The 22273-nt window shown below is 38.2% G+C and overlaps 2 protein-coding genes across 2 annotated transcripts in view; one reads left to right on the top strand and one right to left on the bottom strand.

Moving 5' to 3' along the window:
- ABCG5 (ATP binding cassette subfamily G member 5) overlaps nucleotides 1–4544 on the top strand; it is a 35053-nt gene extending 30509 nt beyond the window's left edge. The window contains 2 exon segments of the mRNA XM_060117456.1: nucleotides 3435–3547; nucleotides 4351–4544. Of these exon segments, the coding sequence (XP_059973439.1) occupies nucleotides 3435–3547; nucleotides 4351–4544 (307 nt within the window).
- A 10438-nt stretch (nucleotides 4545–14982) lies between these two features.
- Nucleotides 14983–22273, bottom strand: part of DYNC2LI1 (dynein cytoplasmic 2 light intermediate chain 1) — a 46916-nt gene continuing 39625 nt past the window's right edge. Inside the window, exons 11-13 of the mRNA XM_060117211.1 lie at nucleotides 18543–18640; nucleotides 18048–18140; nucleotides 14983–15235 (exon numbers count right to left, since the gene is read on the bottom strand). Coding sequence (XP_059973194.1) covers nucleotides 15173–15235; nucleotides 18048–18140; nucleotides 18543–18640 — 254 coding nt within the window. The 3' untranslated portion in view covers nucleotides 14983–15172. The remainder of the gene's footprint in view (nucleotides 15236–18047; nucleotides 18141–18542; nucleotides 18641–22273) is intronic.

The following is a 22273-nucleotide window of genomic DNA, read 5'->3' as shown; positions in this document are numbered from 1 at the left end:
GTCTTGTCATACAGAGTGAAATAAGTCAGAAAGAGAAGAACAAATACTGTATGCTAACACATATATATGGAATTAAAAAAAAAGGTTCTCAAGAATGTAAGGGCAGGACAGAAATAAAGACGCAGATGTAGATAATGGACTTGAGTACACGGAGATGGGGAAGGGTAAGCTGGGACAAAGTGAGAGAGTGACATGGACATATATACACTACCAAATGTAAAACAGATAGCTAGTGGGAAGCAGCTGCATAGCACAGGGCGATCAGCTTGGTGCTTTGTGACCACCTAGAGGGGTGGGATAGGGAGGGTGGGAGGGAGACGCGAGAGGGAGGAGATATGGGGATGTATGTACATGTATAGCTGATTCACTTTGTTATACAGCAGAAACTAACCCACCATTGTAAAGCAATTATGCTCCAATAAAGATGTTTAAAAAAATCAAAGAAAAAAGCTATTGAGCAGCTATTGTATGTAATCATATTTATTTGTTTAATTAACTCTCAGAGCAATCCACGTTCAGGTAAGAAAACTAAGCTCAGACTTGACTTTGCTCTGATCACATGGCTGTGAAGACTCTCCCAGGAGGCATGTGGCTCCCTGGAGACAGCACGGACCCTGGAGTCAGAGTCTTCCTCCTACCACTAAGTTGCCAAGTTGCCATTGGCAAGTTACTTTTCTACCTAAATTAGTTTCCTCACTTATAAAATGGAGATAATGATCTCAGCCCCACCTGCCTCAAGGGATCATGAGACTCGAATGAGATCAGCAACGTGGAAACGCTTCATGAACTGTAGTGAGTTATTAAAAGGTGAGATATTATAAAGCCAAGTGAGTTTGGTTTTGAACAGTCAGGGAGGATATTTTTTTTACAGTGACACCATTACATTGTATTTGTCTATGTTGCTTAATTGGCTTGTTAGCATCTATGAAAAATGCACAGATAAGATCATCCCAGTGGCATGGGATCAAGCCAGCAAATTACAGACCCAATCTTCAGCAGCATCTCCCCTTTCATATTTGAAACATTATGTGCTCCAATCAGTCTGGCACTATTTCACGTATTTGGTTTATAGGAAAGGGGATTGATTATTCTTGAGAGGGGGGCAGTGGCCAACATCAAAATGCTGTTGGGTTCTTTGCAAGATCTCAACGTCCCAAGGCTTCACCTGGGTTCCACTCCATCACTGGGGTGAAACTGTGCTCCTGAAGGCCCCACATCAACCTCCTAGTCATTGAGTTTATGTATTTTCCCTCAAGTCATCATCTTTCCTGAGTGAGTGCCTGCAACATGTGCACTTTCGGCTGCCTCTTCCTTTAAACACAAGTGGAAATAGCTTTGTTGTTCTTTCTGCTTACAAAATAATGCAAGTTCTTAGGGGGAGAAATGCACACAATACAGAAATGTATAAGGAAGTTAAGTAAAAGTTACCTGAAGTATCACAACCCAGAGTTAAATTTTGTTGTGTATTTTGCTAGACTTTTATATAATCTTTAATTAAAATGAGCTCATACTATTGTGAAGGAGTAAGGTATGCATGCTTTTCCCCCCTTTTAACAATATAATGTAGATGGTCCCACATCAGTAAATTTATATCTGTGGTTCCTCCCTCTCGGATGTACTGCAAGGATTGCTGTGACACAGCCTAGTTCTCCTCCTGTGTCTTTCACTGATCCATTTGTACCCCCTCTGCCGCCTGCACGGAGCCTGGCTGTTGTTCCCTTGGCAGGGCAAGCCCTCTCTGAAAGGCCCCTTTGTTGGGTCTCACAGCCCACCACATGCTGCTCACGTTGCAGTCAGCCTCTTGAGGGCAGCAGCTGTGTCTCATTCATCATTATAGCTCTTCTCAGTGGCTGGCCCAAGGCCTTTTACCAATTAGGTTTGCCAAAAATATTTGGATTGAGTGAATAAATGAATGACTTCTTGGACTGCCTACACACTGGATCAGTCACCAAATCACACTGGTTTTCTTCTCTGATGTCAAATCACAGATGCACATGGATCTTTTGAGTTTGCCTTGTGTGGTATGGTACAAGATGAAGGCACACGGTTCCCACTTCGCACTCTAGCCGTCTGGGCAGCCATCTTCTCGTGGCCATCAACCTCTTACAAGCCTTTGTCATCTCATCCTTGAACTTCTGCTGTAGCCTGCTCTCTTTTTTGCTGTTCCTACTCTACTCTTATTCTGGTCCATCCTACTTGCTGGTGGCACTTTAATTTTCTTAAAACATTGATTGCAATGTGACTTTTATCATGGTCCTTCAATGTCAACTGCCTGCAAGGCCCTGGAATAGCCGGTTCATGGCTACCATTCCAAACTCACCTCCCACCACTCCCACTTCGGATCCTCTGCCTTTCTGGTCCATCCAGTCCCACATGCCTGTGCTCATACCATTCTGCCTTCCTAGAGTGTCCTTCCTCTGCCCCTGCATCCTCCCCAGACTCCAATCTGTCCTTTCCAGTTAGCAGCCTCTCAATGTGGCTAATTCCGTTTTGTGCCTCAGAAAACTGCCAATAACTGAAAGTCATGGAGTTTGGGGATCACTTGGTGAAACCATAAATACTAAATACAAGAATATCACGGACATGTAGTACTGGTTTTCTATACTTTCTAAGCACAGATTGTTCACCACTGTGTGTTTTTATAGCCTTGAGAATGTATAGTTTATGTCTCCCAACTACATTTTGAGTCTTTAGGGGTAGGATACTTCTTTCGAATTCCGTAAGCACCCAGAACTAGTGCCTCGCAAATAGAATGTAATACATATTTGTTGGTTGATAAAAGCTCCTGAGTGGACTAAGAAGGCCACAAGGTCAGCATGAAGTTTCTCCTGAAACAGGTTTCACAACGAATGTCTGCTTGTTCTTGCCATCCTTTTCCCCTTGTATTATAGTTTAGTTCTCACTTCATACATTAGCACCCTCAAATCTGTTTAATCACAAACATCCTCCTCTAATGTGGTATGTTATTTGTTTTATGTTTGTATCAGTGGTGCTTACCAATAAAATTAGACACCAATCCATCATTAGGGGTGTGTTAAATTAAGGTTCCTACTATAATGGATCACCAAGCTGTGATTAAAAATGATGGTGTGTTATGCTTACTGACTTGAAAGGATGTCTGAGGCATACGTTTGTTTGAAAAAGCAGGTTAGGAAAGAGGATGAGGAGTTTAATTCCATTTATGTAAAATGTTATAAATGCACATTACATACATCACCAAAATGTTAACAGTAGTTATTTCTGGGCAGTGGTATTTCTTTATCCTTCTCAGTGAGGTTTGAAGTTTTTCTAGTGAACATACTTTTTATAATGAGAGATGAAAAACTATGTATATTCCTGTTGGGAAACATAAGGGTTGCCTTTCTTTTCATTTGGTAGGACTGCTACCAGAGCCTATTGAAGTTCATCTTTCTTTCTTTTTGCTTTTTCTTAAGAAACACAGAAGAAATGCCCCTTCCTTTTAAAATCTTCAGTTATTTTACATTCCAAAAATATTGCTCTGAGATTCTTGTAGTCAATGAGTTCTATGGACAGAATTTCACTTGTGGTAAGTATTCAGTTTTGGAATTTATTTTTACATATTAGTTTGAAAAAAACAATTCCTTGAGGGAAATGTATTTTTTAAGTAAATGCTATATTGTAAAATAGATTTAAAACTTTGTTTTGAAGAGTCTAACATTTTCTCTGATTTTTAAAACAATAAGCAGTAGTCAAGCTAGTCACTTGTCAAAGGTCAATAGCTTAAGGGCACTCTGATGTTTTTAGAAAATGATAAGACTTAATGTATACTGAGGTAAACTCTAGTATATTCTAGATGGATCAGTTCCTATACCTACTGAACAGGTTGAAGCAGGCTGCAGTGGCTTCTTCTTCCCCGAAATGTACAGAGTATGTAGCTGAGTGAAGCCATTTTTGGCGAAAATCTGTTCCCTAATCCCACAAGAAGGCAATGGGAGCACAGTAAGGCCCTCCTGGCCATTGGAAATCCCAGGCCACTCTGTGAAGACACCTAAAGAACAGGGAAGAATTTAGTAGTTGTTTTATCTATCTTTAGGTGATAATATTAGTAACCTTGGGATATTCAGTGCTAAGTGATCATAATTTTTATCAGTACTATGGTACTGGATATACACCCAAAATGGAAACAAACCCATTTCCATCTTCAAGGCCCCCAACACTCACTATTGCTTCATCTAATAATGAATTCTGGGCTCTCTAAAATTTCCTGTATCTTCATGAAGAAGAGTACTTAGCAGAATGCTGAGCATTTAGTGGGCATCTGATAAATACGTGTTGATTAAATTACCTTGCAAGTACCATATTTGACATTGTCAATCTTTTCCCTGGCAGGCAACTCAAATGGTTCTATGTCAACTAATCCAATGTGTGCCTTCAGTCAAGGAATTCAATTCATTGAGAGAACCTGCCCAGGTGCAACATCCAGATTCACAGCCAACTTTCTGATTTTGTATTCATTTATCCCAGTTCTTGTCATCCTAGGAATAATTGTTTTTAAAATCAGGGATTATCTCATTAGCAGATAGTAAAGAACATTGCTGCGAAATGGAACTTAAGCTCCTAGATGTACGTGACTGCTTTGAATTTCTGAAATAAGAATGTCACGTGATTCTTAATAGTACCTCGTAAGACTTTTAACCATTAAGACTCCCTGTGCCCCTTGGATCCATTCAGGCCTTGAATGCTATTCCAGGAGGGACATGTGGTATTTGGAAATTGTGACTGAGCTGGTCCAAAGATGTAAATAATAATTCATAAAGTTATGGGAGACTAGTGTGACTATTTGTTTTCTTTGTTCTAGACACAGAAAAATAGGTCAGTTAAAGCTTATGCTTACATTTGATAAAGGCTTTGGTAAAAAAGAAAACATTTGAATGATTGTAAGTAACAGAAAAAGTTGTGGTTTGATTGAAGCAAAGCATCATGCAGAATTGGGTAAGAATGCTTTCATTTTCATTTAAAAACCCTATTTATGTGCACATGTCTACATAAGTTAACTGATCACATGGAGAGGATGTTGGACAGATGTTGGATAAAGACCCCTGACACACAGCATCCACTCATTTTACTGATGGCTAAAATGAAAAATGGCAGAAATGGGCTGAACTGAGAACAGCACACCAGACAAAAAGATTAGTTTGCTATTTTTCACTTTCTGCTTAGTTTACTTATAAAATTAAAAGTAAATGTTACTAAAGTATATGCACTGAGAAATGGTATTTTTAATGTTGGAGAGCAGTTGTTATTTAAAGTCCACATAGAAAAGATGCTCAATTGACACAACATTTACACTAAGAACAGAGTCGCACACTAGGAATTCATGTTCTTGAATTGTAAAGAGAAAGAATGCTGATAAATACATATTTTTAGGGATTAAATGATGTATATAGATTATTAAAAGTGGGTTCTGGACTAAATGACTGATCTTTCTGATCTTCAAGTAATTCATGTACAAGTCTGAAATGAAACTGTCTTCATGTTACCATGGTAACTTTGAGTGAGAATATCTTAGATAGTACATGAACTTGTTCAGTTACTGTGACCTAACTTGTAATGAATGACAAATTATAGTATTTGAAAGATCTCACATTATAGTGGGAAAGATCATTTCATTAAGGAAACCACAGTAAAATTCTATTTCTTAGAACAGTATTTAAGGATCTGCAGACATTGGTAAAGTACCAGAATAGTACTGTCAATTTTTATAAAAGGTCTTTGACACTGATGATTATGGTGTAATAGTTACATAATGTCTTACAGATTATATATGTCACATCAGTTATAGACAATTCTGGAGATGATAATCTATTAAAGTAGTTCAAAGAGAGTCCCACAGGAACCTCTTTTGAAATCACTGATTTCAACTTACTAAAGATATGGGTGTACAATGTAAGTGGAAACACTTTCTACTATTCATATGCAGATGAATTTCATTCTAGCTCAGAAACATTTGGAAAATTGACATAGCACGTGACTTCAAGCTATTAAATGTTAGTGATACCATCTTAGAAAAACACAATGACTTTCAACATGTGACAGTTTGTCTCAGTCAAATATGGACAGTGATGTATAAGAAAATCAAAATATATAATAAAAATTCCTATTCCCACCAAGTCAGTGATATTTCTGAGATCAAAACGTTCACTGTTGATTTAAAGGGAGCTCTTTCTCCACAGCACTCAAGCAGGGAGCCTGTCTGCTCCTAAGACTGCAGTTCCTTGTAGACATGGTGAAATTGTTTTCCAGAGTGTTGGAACCACATGCATTGTAACTAGTTTAGGAAGTCATATTTCACTACAATAACCAGGCAGTTTGCTATCCACTTGGATACCACTCATCAATCTTGGTGTTCTTGAGGTTAGTAAGTGTGCTTATTTGAAGCTGGGTGCATGGCATATTAGAGTCAACATATTTTACAGTGGAAATGGAAGAACAGAGAATAAATTACTTTCCTGTTTAATGACAGCAATTACGCTTACTGCAACTGAACTTGGCTAGCAGATACACAAGTCTCCAGGAGTCTGAAGGCTTCTTAAAGGCTATTACACCTTGGAAATTATCTTAGTTATTACTAACTTATGCAGTCTTGGCCTGTTTATTGATAGACTATCTCCTTAAATTTGCCTGTTCTTCAAAAAGTTATACTCAAAGTAAGTATGTCAGAATCACCAGAGGTGCTGATGAAAAATGCAGATTACTGAGCCCCATTCCAGACCCACTGATTCAGGATCTCTGGGTATGGGGACTCAGGAATGTGCATTTTATTTTTTTTCTTTTTTAAAAAATTGAAATGTAGTTGATTTACAGTGTTGTGTTAATTTCTGCTGTACAGCAAAGTGATTCAGTTATACATACATATACATACTTTTTTATATTCTTTTCCATTATGGTTTATCACAGATACTGAATATAGTTCTCTGTGCTACACAGTAGGACCTTGTTGTTTATCCATTCTATATATAAAAGCTTGCATCTGCTAACCACAACTTCCCGCTCCATCCCTCCCCAACCCCTCCCCCTTGGCAACCACCAGTGCCCTCTGTCTGTGATTCTCTTTCTATTTCATAGATAGGTTCATTTGTGTCTTATTTTATTTTATTTTTTTAATTTATTTTTTATTGAAGTATAGTTGAATTACAATGTTGTGTTAATTACTGCTGTATAGCAAAGTGACTCAGTTATACATATACATTCTTTTTCATATTCTTTTGCATTATGGTTTATCACAGGATATTGAATATAGTTCCCTGTGCTATACAGCAGGACCTTGTTTATCCATTTTGTATATACCAGTTTTCATCTGCTAATCCCAAACTTCCAGTCCAACCCTCTCCCAGCCCCTCCTCCTTGGCAACCACCAGTCTATTCTGTGTCCCTGATTCTGTTTCTATTTCATAGATAGGTTCATTTGTGTCATATTTTACATTCTACATATATATGATATCATATGATATTTGTCTTTCTGACTTACTTCACTTAGTATGATAATCTCTGCAAATGGCATTATTTCATTCTTTTTTATGGCTGAGTAGTATTCCATTGTATATATGTACCACATCTTTATCAGTTCATCTGTTGATGGACATTTAAGTTGTTTCCATGTCTTGGCTACTGTGAACAGTGCTGCTATGAACATATGGGTGCATGTATCTTTTTGAATTATAGTTTTGTCTGGATATATGCCCAGGAGTGGGATTGCAGGATCATATGGTAATTCTATATTCAGTTTTCTGAGGAACCTCCATACTGTTTTCCACAGTGGCTGCACCAACTTACATTCCCACCAACAGTGTAGGAGGGTTCTCTTTTCTCCACTCCCTCTCCAGCATTTGTTATTTGTAGACTTTTTAATGATGGCCATTCTGACCAGTGTGAGGTGGTATTTCATTGTAGTTTTGATTTGCATATCTTTAAAAATTAGTGATGTTGAGCATCTTTTCATGTGCCTATTGATCATCTGTATTTCTTCTTTAGAGAAATGTCTATTTAGGTCTTCTGCCCATTTTTCAATTGGGTTGTTTGGGGTTTTTTTGTTGTTCAGTTGTATGAGTTGTTTGTGTATTTTGGAAATTTAGCCCTTGTTGGCCGTGTTGTTTGCAAATTTTTCTCCCATTCTGTAGGTTGTCTTTTTGTTTTGTTTATGGTTTCCTTTGCTGTGCAGAAGTTTGTAAGTTTGATTAGGTCCCATTTGTTTATTTTTGTTTTTACTGCCTTGGGAGACTGACCTAAGAAAACATTGGTACAATTTATATCAGAGAATGTTTTGCCTATGATCTCTTCTAGGAGTTTTATGGCATCATGTCTTATGTTTAAGTCTTTAAGTCATTTTGAGTTTATTTGTGTATATGGTGAAAGGGTGTGTTCTAACTTCATTGATTTGCATGTGGCTGTCCAACTTTACCAGCACCACTTGCTGAAGAGACTGTCTTTTTCCCATTGTGTATTCTTGCCTCCTTTGTTGAAGATTAATTGACCATAGGTGTGTGGGTTTATTTCTGGGCTCTCTATTCTGTTCCGTTGATCCATATGTCTGTTTCTGTGCCAGTACCATGCTATTTCAATTACTGTAGCTTTGTAGTATTGTCTGAAGGCCGGGAGGGTTATGTTTCCTGCTTTGTCCTTTTTCATCAGGATTGCTTTGGCAATTCTGGGTCTTTTATGGTTCCGTATGAATTTTAGGATTATTCTAGTTCTGTGAAAAATGTCATGGGTAATTTGATAGGGATTACATTAAATCTGTAGATTGCTTTGGGTAGTACGGCCATTTTAACAATATTAATTCTTTCAATCCAAGAGCATGGGATATCTTTCCATTTCTTTGAATCATCTTCAGGCTTCTTTATTAATGTTTTATAGTTCTCAGCATATAAGTCTTTTTTTTTTTTTTTTTTTTTTTTGCGGTACGCGGGCCTCTCACTGTTGTGGTCTCTCCCATTGCAGAGCACAGGCTCCAGATGCACAGGCCCAGCGGCCATGGCTCACGGGCCTACCCACTCCGCGGCATGTGGGATTTTCCCAGTCCGGGGAACGAACCCGTGTCCCCTGCATCGGCAGGCGGACTCTCAACCACTGCGCCACCAGGGAAACCCAGCATATAAGTCTTTTACCTCCTTGGTCAGGTTTATTCCTAAGCATTTTATTTTTTGGGGTGCAATTTTAAAAGCTACTTTTTTTCACATTCCCTTTCTGATATTTCATTGTTGGTATAAAAGAAATGCAACCGATTTATGTATGTTAATCTTGTATCCTGCTACATGCTGAATTTGTTTATCAGTTCTAGTAGTTTTTGTGTGGAGTCTTTAGGGTTTTCTATATATAGCATCATATCATCTGCATAAAATGACAATTTTACCTTTTCCCTTCCAATTTGGATACCTTTTATTTCTTTTTCTTGTCTGATTGCTGTGGCTAGGACTTCCAGTACTATGTTGAATAGAAGAGGTGAGAGTGGGCATCCTTGTCTTGTTCCAGATTTTAGTGGGAAGGCTTTCAGCTTTTCACCATTGAGTATTATATTGGCTGTGTGTTTATCATAAATAGTTTTTATTATGTTGAGATTATGTTCCCTCTGTACCCACTTTGGTAAGAGTTTTTATCGTGAATGGATATTGAATTTTGTCAAATGTTTTTTCTGTGTCTATTGAGATGATCATGTAGTTTTTGTCTTTTCTTTCATTTATGTGGTGTATCACATTGATTGATTTGTGTATGTTGAGCCATCCTTGTGAACTTGGGATGAATCCCACTTGGTCGTGGTATATGATCTTTTTTTATGCGTTGTAGGATTCGGTTTGCTAATATTTGTTGAGTTTTTTGCATCTATATTGGCCTTAATTTTCTTTTTTTGGTGCTCTTTGTCAGGTTTTGTTATCAGGGTGATGGGGGCTTCATAGTATGTATTTTGGAGTGTTCCTCTTCAATTTTTTGGAAGAGTTTGAAAAGGATCAGTACAAGTTCTTATTTGTATATTTGGTAGAATTGGCCTGTGAAGCCATTTGGTCCTGGACTTCTGTTTGTAGGGAGTTTTTATTTTATTTATTTTTTAAATTATATGTATTTATTTGGCTGCATCGGGTCTTAGTTGTGGCATGCGGGATCTTTCATTGCAGCACTTGGGTTCTTTGTTGTGGTATGCGGGCTTCTCTAGTTGTGATGCACAGGCGCTAGAGTGCATGGGCTCCGTCACTGCAGCATGCGGGGCTTTCTAGTTGTGCACGGGCTCCAGAGCACACAGGCTCAGTAGTTGCAGCATGTGGGCTCTCTTGGTGTGGCTCGCGGGCTCTAGAGTGCACAGGCTTAGTTGCCCCATGGCATGTGGGATCATAGTTCCCTGACCAGGGATCGAACCCGCATCCCCTGCATTGGAAGGTGGATTCTTGACCACTGGACCACCAAGGAAGTCCCTGTAGGGAGTTTTTAAATTACAGATTCTATTTCACTTCTCGTGATCAGTGGTTCACATTATCTTATTTCTTCTTGATTTAATTTTGGTGGGCTGTATGTTTCTAGAAACTTGTCCATTTCTTCTAGGTTGTTGAATTTGTTGGCATATAATTGTTCATAGTATTACTTTATGGTTTTTTCTATTTCTCCGGTAGCAGTTGTTATGCATCCTTTTTCATATCTTATTTATTTGGGTTCTTTCTCTTTTCTTCTTGGTGAGCCTGGCCAGAAGTTTGTCAATCTTGTTTATCCTTTCAAAGAACCAGCTCTTGGTTTTATTGATTTTATTCTATTTTTTTTAAATCTCTTTTATTTATTTCCTCTCTGATCTTTATTCTTTCTTTCCTTCTGCTGACTTTTGGTTTTGTTTGTTCTCCTTTTTCTGATTTTTTTAAGTGGTAGGTTAGGTTGTTTGAGATTTTTCTTGTTTTTTTGAGGAAGGCCTGTATTGCTCTGAACTTTCCGCTAAGAACTGCTTTTGCTGCATCCCATAGATTTTGTATGGTTGTGTTTTTATTGTCATTTGTCTCAAGGTATTTTTTCTTTTTTTTTTTGCGATACGTGGGCCTCTCACTGTTGTAGCCTCTCCCATTGCAGAGCACAGGCTCCAGACGCGCAGGCTCAGCGGCCATGGCTCACTGGCCTAGCCGCTCTGCGGCATGTGGGATCTTCCCAGACCAGGGCACGAACCCGCATCCCCTGCATCAGCAGGCGGACTCTCAACCACTGCGCCACCAGGGAAGCCCCTCAAGGTATTTTTAAAATTTCCTCTTAGATTTCATCGATGACCCATCTGTTTTTTAGAAGCATGTTGTTTAATCTCCATGTAATCGTTTTTTCTCACTTCTTTTTCTGTGGATACTTTCTAGGTTTATGCCATTGTGGTCAGAAAAGATGCTTGAAATAATTTCTATACTCTTAAATTTGCTGAGGCTTGCCTTGTGCCCTAGTATGTGGTCAATCCTAGAGAATGTTCCATGTGCACTTGAAAAGGTGTATTCTAGGTTTTTTGGATGTAATGTCCTGAAAACATCAATTAAGTCTAACTGTTCTATTGTATCATTTAGGATCGCTGTTGCCTTATTCTCTGTCTAGAAGATCTGTCCATTGATGTGAATGCATGTTAAAATCTCCTATTATTACTGTATTCCTGTCTATTTCTCCCTTTACATCAGTTAGTATTTGTTTTATGTATTTGGGTGCTCCTATATTAGGTGCATATATATTGATGAGTGTAAAATCCTCCTCTTGTATTGAACCTTTTATCATTGTATAGTATCCCTCTTTATCTTTCTTTATGGCCTTTGTTTTAAAGCTTATTTTGTCTGAGTATTACGGCCCCTGCTCTCTTGTCATTTCCGTTTGCATGAAATATCTTTTTCCGTCCCTTCACTTTCAGTCTTTGTGTGTCCTTTGCCCTAAAGTGGGTGTCTTGTAGGCAGCATATCGTAGGCTTGTGTTTTTTATCCAATCTGCCACTCTGTCTTTGGACTGGAGCATGTCTTTGGACTGGAGCATTTACTCCATTGACATTTAAGGTAATTATTTTATTTTTATTTATTTATTTATTTATTTATTTTTTTGCGGTATGCGGGCCTCTCACTGTTGTGGCCCCTCCCGTTGCGGAGCACAGGCTCCGGACGCGCAGGTTCAGTGGCCATGGCTCATGGGCCCAGCCGCTCTGTGGCATGTGGGATCTTCCTGGACTGGGGCACGAATCCGCATCCCCTGCATTGGCAGGCGACTCTCAACCACTGCGCCACCAGGGAAGCCCTAAGGTAATTATTGATAGATATGTATTTACTGCCATTTTAAAACTCATTTTCTCATTAATTTTATATTTCTTCTTTGTCCCTTTCTTTTTGTTTTTCCTTTTGTGGTTTGATGACTTTCTTTTGTATTATACTTATGTTCTCTTCTTTTTGGTTTTTGTGAATCTGTTGTATGTTTTTAATTTGTGGTTACCCTGTTTTTCAAGTATGTTAACCCCTTCCTATATCTATTTGCCTTAGACTGGTAGTCATATAGGCTCAAACACATTCTAGAGGAAAGAAAAAAACCCCTACATTTTCTTACTCTCCTCCTCCACATTTTATGATTTTGATGTCCTCTTACATCTCCATCCTTTTGCTGTTCATTGTGGTTATCATCACTTTCACAGAAATTTTTTGATGTTTTTTTAAATCTGTGTACTGGCTTACTTAAGTGATTTACTTTCCAATTGTAATTTTCTTTCTTATAGATTCCTTTCTTCTACTTAGAGAAGACCTTTCAATATTTCCTTTAGGATAGGTTTAGTATCGCTGTATTCTTTTAGTTTTTGCTTGTCTGAGAAATTCTTTATTTCTCCTTCTATTCTAAATAATAATCTTGCTGGGTAGAGTATCCTAGGTTGCAGAGTTTTTCCTTTCAGGACTTTGAATGTATCTTGCCACTCCCTTCTGGCCTGCAAACGTTTCTGTAGAGGCCAGATGGTAATAGCCTTATGGGGGTTCCCTTGTAATTAACTCTTTAGTTTTTCTCTTGCTGCCTTTAGAATCCTCTCTTTAACTTTTGCCATTTTTATTATAATATGTTTTGGTGTAGGTCTGTTTGGGTTTATCTTGTTTGGGACCCTCTGTGCTTCCTGTACCTGGATATCTGTTTCCTTCTTTATGTTTGGGAAATTTTCAGCCATAATTTCTTCAAATACATTTTTGATCCCCTTTTCTCTGTCTTCCCCTTCTAGAATCCCTATTATGCATTGATTGGCATGCTTTATATTATCCTATCGGTCTCTCATATTGCTTTCAATTTTTTTTTCATTTGGCTTTGTCTGCTGTCCTGATTGGGTGACTTCCATTATTCTATCTATCTTCCAGATCACTTATTCATTCTTCTGCATTATTCATTTTGCTATTCATTGCCTTTAGCTCAGCTTTCATCTCTGCAAATGAGTTTTCTAATTTTTCTGGGTTCCTTTTTATAGTTTCTAGTTCCTTTTTACAGTACTCTGCATTTCTGTTGATAGCCTTTCTTAATTCCTTCAGTATTTATTTTCATTATCTCCTTTTTGAAATTGGTGTCTATTAGACTAAAGAGGTCTGTTTCATTATTTGTTCTTTTGGGGGAATTCTCTTGGTCTTTTAACTGGGAGTGGTTCCTCTGCTTCTTCATTTTACTTATATTTCTCTTACTCTGTGAGCTTAGGAGAAACAATTATCTACTGTGATCTTGGAGAGCTATTTATATGTGGGGATGTCCCTGTGTAGCTTGTGTGAGTTTAATATATTTGGTGCAAGGTCTGTTTTTATTATGGATGCCTGTTGACTCTTTCCTCAGCGTGTGCTAGTTGTTATCCCCTTGATTGATAGGGGTGTGCAGATGCAGCAGCTGGTGCCTGGTCTTGGGGTTCTTGGCAGCAGTGGTGGCTCTGGTGTGCCCCCAGAGCACGTGACAGGAGCAGAGGTGGCTGGAGACTGCTCCTAGAGTCTGTGAGGGAGGCGGTGGCTTGCCTCCCTCCAGGCGGCTCCTGGAGCCCGTGCATGTGGTGTCCTGCCCTCTGTGAGTGCACACAGAGAAAAAGGCTACAATGGCGGTCCCACCCCTTCCCTCGTGCACCCCCAAACAATGGCACGTGGCCTCTAAGGCAGCCCAGGCTTCCTCCCCATACACCATCAGTTGCAGTTGCACTACTGCACTAGATTCCAGCTGCCCCAGGCTGTTTCTGCGCAGCCAACCCCAGTCCTCTCCCTGGGTCTGATCTCCAAAGCCCGAGTTCCGGCACCCAGTCCCCACCCGCACCGGTGGACCTGCATCTCAGGCTGGTGAGTGCAGGGCAGCAGCACTGCACAGACCATCTGTGCAGTTTTCCCTCTGCTCTGGCTGCCACAAACCGGCTGCTGCATTCTCCTCTGAGTCTCTGAACCTGCCCTCTGTCCCAGCAGATCTCCCCACCAGTGAAGGGGCTTTCCTGGATGCAGGAACCTTTCCTCTTTCATAGCTCCCTCCCAGGGGTGCAGGTCCCATCTCCATTCCTTTCTTGTTTTCTTTTTTCCTACCTGGCTACCTGGAGATTTTCTTGCCCTTTCAGCAGTCTGAGGTCTTCTGCCAGTGTTCAGTAGATATTCTGTGAGAATCGTTCCACATGTAGATGTATTTTTGATGTATTTGTGGGAGAAGGTGAGCTTCACATCCTGCTACTCCACCATCTTGATTGCTGCTCAGAAATGTGCATTTTAAAAAAGTACTTCAGATGCTTCTTGTGCCTCACCATTAATTAGAGTAAAATGATGACACCTGTGAAAGTGACTCCAATTCTACTTTTCTTACCAGACACAGCTGAGAACTCCTTAGAGAAGGAATGTGTCTAATATAAATGCTTAACCTTATACTCAAAACTGTTACTAAATGCTCTTGCTTTCATATTCCTGAAAACATAAGCAGAAACTTATAGACACTGAACCAAGTATACACTACTTAAACATGTTAAAGGTAGGTCCTTCAAGATTCTTTTTATTTTTAAAAAAATATTGCATGTAATTATACAAATTTTTCCCATTTAAGAGAGTTAAAAGTATGCAGGGAGTTGCACTAATACAAGAAATTCCACTTTTCCTTTAACAAATTACAAATCTAGACTTTCCTCACTTATTACTATAATATTAAGTAATAAAATAATCTTACTTGTATTTGGAAAAGAAGAAATAAATACCCTATAGTTGCATTAGGTTCAGGAATCAAGCTCAATTTGTTTCCAAGACTTGGAAGAACTTCTTTTGTACTGTTCCAGTTCCTAAAACAAAAATATGTATTACTTGCAAAAAAACTTAAAATTTTAAAACTAGGCACCTTAAAACTGCCTTAGCATTTTTTTGGGCATAACAGTGTATCCTTTATAACATTATCATTCTCCAAATTTCTTGACAACTGTTTTATAAAAAATTATACTTAGGATTTATTTTCTAGAAATGCAGTCTTCAGAGTTTCTGTGTCACCAAAGCAGCACTTGGAGATGAATTTATTAAAGTTTCAGACAAAATATACACTATATAGTATATACAAGTTGTTTTTCAACTAACAAAATTAAGCATTTGACATACTTTAAGTATATAAAAGTGATCTTATTTTTAAATATTTGCTGTTCAACTCTTGTCAAATTGTGGTTGAAGTTAGCAGAGTATCAATGTTTAAAATGTACATATCATTTGACCCAGTGATTGTACCTTTAGAGTTTTATCAATAAGTATAATAGAGAAAAGCAGAAGAACAGCAATAGAAGGATATTCACTGAACTGTGTATATTGGCACACAATTGGAAATGGCTTAGACATCTCCCAGTAAGGACTGATTAAATACCTCAGTGCTCATTCACACTTGACTTCATAGGCAGCCAGCAAAAACAGTAGTGGTCTTAGTACCACATGAAAAAGGCAAATAGGTGGAGAGAGGGCAGGACACTTCCATTTTCTGTTATATACTTCCATGTCTTGATTTTTTTCACAATGAGTATATGTTCCTTTCACAATTCATAAAACAGAGATAACTTTTAGTGGGGGTGAATATCCTGCATGAGATGACTGACCTGCAAAAGGGATCATCTAAGGGGATTGCCTCCTGGCCTCTTACATGTTGTTCAATGTCTAAGTATACAAAGTATATTATTATTTCAGATAAGCAAAAAGTGGTTACTCTGCAAGATAAGGCAATCATGCCCTTTGGCTAACATAACTGAAGTTCATTTTTGCTAGGAAAAGAAAATTGTATTCTCATTTTCAGAAAAAAAATTGCAGATTGTCTCTTTCATACCTATACTCTAAGTTATTAAAATTTAAATGTTGAAAGTTTCAAAACCGTATAAAGACTTCAGAAGGATTTTTTATAGTATTAACTCTGGAGTAGCCTTTATAGCTTCGTTTATTTCTTCTAATGAAGTTAGCTCAGTTCACCAGTTATCTTACCAGTAACTTATGGTTTCACGGATTGTTAGCTCATAAAGAATAAATAGTAATCAGTTATCACAAACTTTCTTTAATTGAATTATTTTTACCAATGCTAACAGTGAGGGCATTGCTTTGAGATTCTGTGCTAGTAGTTTCTCTCTTCTACAGACAGCAAACTGAGAGAATATATAAATTTAAAGTTTTGGATATTAGAATGTCAAAATTTGGAAATGGTCATCAATAAAATAATTGAGCATCAACTGGTAATCATTAGCATGACTTTTAAAGCAGAAGCATAAAATTATGTTAAGGTACTACATGTGCAAACTAACATCAATTCATCTACTAAAATACCATGAATAAAATACTATGAAAGAGGCAAAATTAGGATATTATAACTTTTCAGGTGAGTTAAAAAAATTCTCTCAGTCAAGAGAATGTAGAATTAGTGAGGTACAAGGGTTGAGTAAAGAAAGATATTGTGGGGCTGCCTTCCAGTTCCACTCAAAATTCATATGGTTTTAGGTCAGTTAGGGAAGATGTATTTGAATGTGAAAACTCATGATGCTCAGAAATACTCTAGTGCTTTAATAATATATGTGTGTGTGTGTGTGTGTGTGTAAAAAAAGGGATCACTATATAATATAAACAGATACTCTTATCAACAATGGCAGTTAGTCATTAACTCCTAGATAAATATTAATTCAGAGATGACATCCAACTAATCTCTGTAGCCAACCTGCACACATAATAAGGGTTACATGAGGTCATTTTAGTGTCCCTACAACCTGTCTCTTACTTTGCTACAGCTACAACACCCTCTAAATATTCATGACATATTTTTCAAAAGTCTTCTGTACTTAAATGTTTTGCTTACTTATTCTAGAGCCCCTGAAGGTGAAAGGCTAGTGCTGAGAAAAAGACGCTGGTCCCCTCTTGCAGTGGGTGGTTGCTTTCAGGTTATCCTTGCAACAATGTGACTGCCCAAGTTACACAGCTCTATAAATCCCACCTGAGAGGTGGTCAGGGCATTCAATTTACTGTGCTTATAGTAAGGGCATGTTCTGTACAGCGTCTCATTTTATCAAACTAAAAGGAGATCTGGGAAAATCTAAATATTGGACCATGATGAATTTACCAACTTTTGCATTCTTACATTAGACTGTGTATCACAAATGGTGCTATCTGGCATATATGGAAAGCAGTCTCCACTTTTAATCACTTTCCTGAGAGACTCTGGGTTTTGTCAGCTGCGTTTGTGTGCTTTCAGTCCTTAATTTTTCTGATACAAGAAAAGTATAGATACATCTAAATGTCCTAATAAAAAACAAAACCTTTTAAATAATTCCACAAACAAAAGAATATTATGGAAGTGTCTCCCCAACAGTGAGGTAAGAATCACTACCCATCTTCAACATAAAGTAAACTGGGAAGTCCAAAAAGGATATGTGAACACCAAGTCATCTCTGGGTGGTAGAAGGATAGGTGATTTTTAGTTCCTTCTTCATGCATATCAGAATTTTTTAATATATAGTGAAGATGTACTATTTAAATAATTTTAAAAGTAAAAAATTAACTAAATAAATTGAGAAAGATTTATGGAGTTCTAAGGATATTTCTGTGATAAAACTTAAGATGAAATAAAATAAATGTTTAGGATAATACCTGATCCTTCTGAATTCGCATTTCATCAACTTCGCTTTCAGCATACTGAGGGTCTCTGGCAGGGTCCTTGACATCTTTTAACGTGTTGATACTCTGAAATCACAATTCTTCAAATCATTTCATGCCCATAGCCCAAAACCTTCAATGCGGGGTATCAACTACCCTGCAAGCCAAGTTCTCGTTCCTCAGCTGGCCATCACTGCTGAGGGTCAGTTCAAATTCCCCCAGGTCCTCTCTCCCTCGTCTTTCAGATGCTGCCTCTCCCTCTCTAACAACCAGAGAGAGCTCTGTTTGGAAGCAGAGTGAGAACTGTGTCTTACACATCTTTTAAGCCCCACAGTGCCTCATATACAGTAGATTTTTAGCAAATGTTTAATTGATTTTTGAGCATGTGAGTAGAAAACAAAGTTGCTATAATAGGCCTGCTGAAACGTTGCCCAATAACTGTTGAATAGTGCTGAAAATTCTTGCTTTAAAAGAATTAGAAATACATACCTTTGGTGGAAAGAGCTTTTCATACACTTTTTTCCACAATTCCATTGGCGAATGGGCACGAAGCTTTCCAATGTCATTGTCAGGAACAGGAGGAGATCCTAAAATTGGAAGTTTTACTCCAAATGACTGCATTGACTAAAACATTACAAACTCTATCAATAAAACAGAGGATACTTATAAAAATGTAAATCTTAGATCACTCATTTCTCCTCTCCTATAGTCACTATTAAAATTTACCCCAACCCAGTGTAACAAGGCCACTGGGGCAGATTCTAGTACCAGAGGAAGAGGAGATAGAGTAATGAGTAAAGTATAATTCTCTTTCCCCACACTTAAATTGCTGCTCGGCAAAAATGTAAAGTTTGATATTCCCATGTGTTCATAAATGTGTAAGGAAACAGTTATTCTTATGTGCTAATGAGTAGAATGCAAATTGGGACAGCTAAATCAGAGGGTAATAAGGCACTAGTGAATACTATGAAAATACTAAAAAAGGTCAAACTCTGTTAACCAGCAATTCCAGTTTTGGGTGTTTACCCTAGAAATACCTGCATACATGCATTAAGGATTTCACATGACTGCATCACTTGTATTAGTGAAAAACTGGCCACAACCGAAATGTCCATCAATAGAGGTATAGTGAACTAAATTACTATGCACAGCCATGCTCTATAACACTATCCAGCAGTCAAAGTACCAAATAGACTTACATGTAGCATTAATATGGAAAAATCACTAAGGTGTATTGAGTAAAAAAGGAAAACTTCAAAATGATATAGAATGATACAATTATGTTAAAACATAGTTTTTTCTAATGGTACTGATGAACCTATTTGCAGGGCAGGAAAAGAGATGCAGACGTAGAGAATGGACTTGTGGATGCAGTGGGGAAAGGGGAGTATGGGATGAATTGAGAGAGTAGCACTGATATATACACACTACCATGTGTAAAATAGATAGCTAGTGGGAAGCTGCTGTATAGCACAGGGAGCTCAGCTCGGCGCTCTATGATGACCTAGAGCATGGGGTCATCACATGGGATGGGGGCGGGTGGGAGGGAGGCTCAAGAGGGAGGATATATATGTATACATATAGCTGATTCACTTTGTTCTACAGCAGAAACTAACACAACATGGTAAAGCAATTATACTCCAATAAAAAAAAAGATATGGTACATATATACAATGGAATATTACTCAGCCATAAAAAAGAGTGAAATAATGCCATTTGCAGCAACGTGGATGGACCTAGAGATTATCATACTAAGTGAAGTAAGAGAAAGACAAATATCACATGATATCATATGTGGATCTAAAAAAATGAGGCAAATGAACTTATTTACAGCACAGAAATAGACTCACAGACTTCGAAAACAAACTTATGATTACCAAAGGGGTAAGGTGGGGGAGGGATAAATTAGGAGTTTGGGATTAACATATACACACTACTATATATAAAAAAGACAATCAACAAGGACCTACTGTATAGCACAGGGAACTCTACTCAATATTCTGTAATAACCTATATGGGAAAAGGATCTGAAAAAAGAATGGATATATGTATATGTATAACTGAATCACTTTGCTGTATACCTGAAACTAACACAACATTGTAAATCAACTATACTCCAATGTAAAATAAAAATTACATTAAAAAACAAAAAAATAGTTTTTTCTATACCACGTTCACATATATAGAAAATGGTCTGGAATATTAAACTTGATCCTAATATGTACTATTTCAAGATTTTATAAGGAGAATGTCTTTATGTATTGCTTGTATAATTTAAGTTAAAATTAAGTTAATATGAAAAATTTGAAAATATGCTGCCACTTCTTGGCAATTTTCAACCCACAGTCTGAGATTTGTCATTCTTTGTATTCTAGCATCTACATTGTTCACTAAGACTGTTTCACTCTTGATCTTTCAGGGCCTCCTTACCACTTTGGTGGGTAAGACACTGATATAATCCACCGATCTTATTTAGATTTCCCAAGTCTCTTCCTTGTCCTCATTTGTGTGTGTGTGTGTATTAAGTTGTAGAGAATTTTATCACCTTTGTAGGTTCATGTATCCACTACCACAGTCAAGATACTGAACAGTTCCATTCCGAGAAGGATCCCTTGTGTTGCCCTTTTATAACCACACCTACCTCCTTCTCGATTCCTCCCCCTACCTCCCTACCTACAGTTCTGTCCCTAACCTCTGAAAACCATTCATCTTTCCTCCATTTAAAATTTTTTTTCATTCCAAAATTTTATATAAATAGAATTATATTGTACATAACCTTTTCTCATTGGCTTTTAAGATTTAGTATAATTCCCTGGAGATTCACCCAAGTTGCTGTATGTATCAATAGTTTGTTCTTTTTTATTGCTGAGTAGTGTTCCATGGTAGGGATATACCACAGTTTATCCACTTACCTGTTGAATGATATCTGGGTTGTTTCCACTTTTGGGCTATTACAAATAAAGCAGTCATGAACATTTGTGTACAGATTTTTATGTGAACATAAGTTTTCATTTCTCTCAGATAAATGCCCAACACTGCAATTTCTAGGTCATTTGGTAGCTGCAAGTTTAGTTTTATAAGAAACCATCAAACTGTTTTCAAGAGTGGCTGTACCATTTTACATCCCCACCAGCAATGTATGAGTGATCCAGTTTCCCCACATTCCCTCACAAGCATCTGGTGTTATCACTATATTTTACCTATTCTAATAACTGTGTGGTGATATCTCATTTGCATTTCCTTAATGATTAATATTAAACATCTTTTCATGTGCTTTTTTGCCATTTGTATATCCTTTTTAGTGAAATATCTGGCCATGTCTTTTGCATATTTTCTTTCTATCTATCTATCTATCTAGGCTGCACCAAGTCTTAATTGTGGCACATGGGATGTTTAGTTGCAGCAGGCAGACTTCTTAGTTGCAGCATGTGGACTTCTTTTTTTTGGGGGGGGGCTGCATTGGGTCTTCATTGCTGCACGTGGACTTTCTCTAGTTGCAGCGAGCAGGGGCTACTCTTCGTTGTGGTGCATGGGCTCACTGTGGTGGCTTCTCTTGTTGCAGAGCACAGGCTCTAGGCACGTGGGCTCAGTAGTTGTGGCTCACGGGCTCTAGAGTGCAGGCTCAGTAGTTGTGGCGCATGGCCTTAGTTGCTCCGCAGCATGTGGAATCTTCCCGGACCAGGGCTCGAACCCGTGTCCCCAGCACTGGCAGGAGGATTAACCACTGCCCCACCAGGGAAGCCCCATGTGGACTTCTTACTTGCGGCATGTGAACTCTTTAGTTGCGGCATGCATGCGGGATCTAGTTCCCTGACCAGGGATTGAACCTAGTCCTCCTGCATTGGGAGCGTGGAGTCTTCCCCACTGGGGAAGTCCTCTTTTGCATATTTTCTAATTGGATTTTTTTTTACTGTTATTTATATATTCTAGATACTAGTCCTTTGTAAAATATGTAGTTTGAAAATATTTTCTCCCAGATTGTAGCATGTCTTTTTATCCTTTTCACATGGGCTTTTTTTGCAGTACACGGGCCTGTCACTGTTGTGGCCTCTCCCGTTGCGGAGCACAGGCTCCAGATGTGCAGGCTCAGCGGCCATGGCTCACGGGCCTAGCCGCTCCATGGCATCACATGGGCTTTTAAGAGCAAAAGTTTTTAATTTTGATGAGGTCCAAGCTCCATGATTTTTTAAAAATTTATTTTATTTATTTGATAGCACTGG

This window comes from Mesoplodon densirostris, chromosome 14 (genome assembly GCF_025265405.1).
Source record: "Mesoplodon densirostris isolate mMesDen1 chromosome 14, mMesDen1 primary haplotype, whole genome shotgun sequence".
Classification (NCBI taxonomy): domain Eukaryota; kingdom Metazoa; phylum Chordata; class Mammalia; order Artiodactyla; family Ziphiidae; genus Mesoplodon; species Mesoplodon densirostris.
The sequence above is the reverse complement of the archived record's forward strand: the minus strand, read 5'-3'. Positions and strand labels throughout refer to the sequence as shown.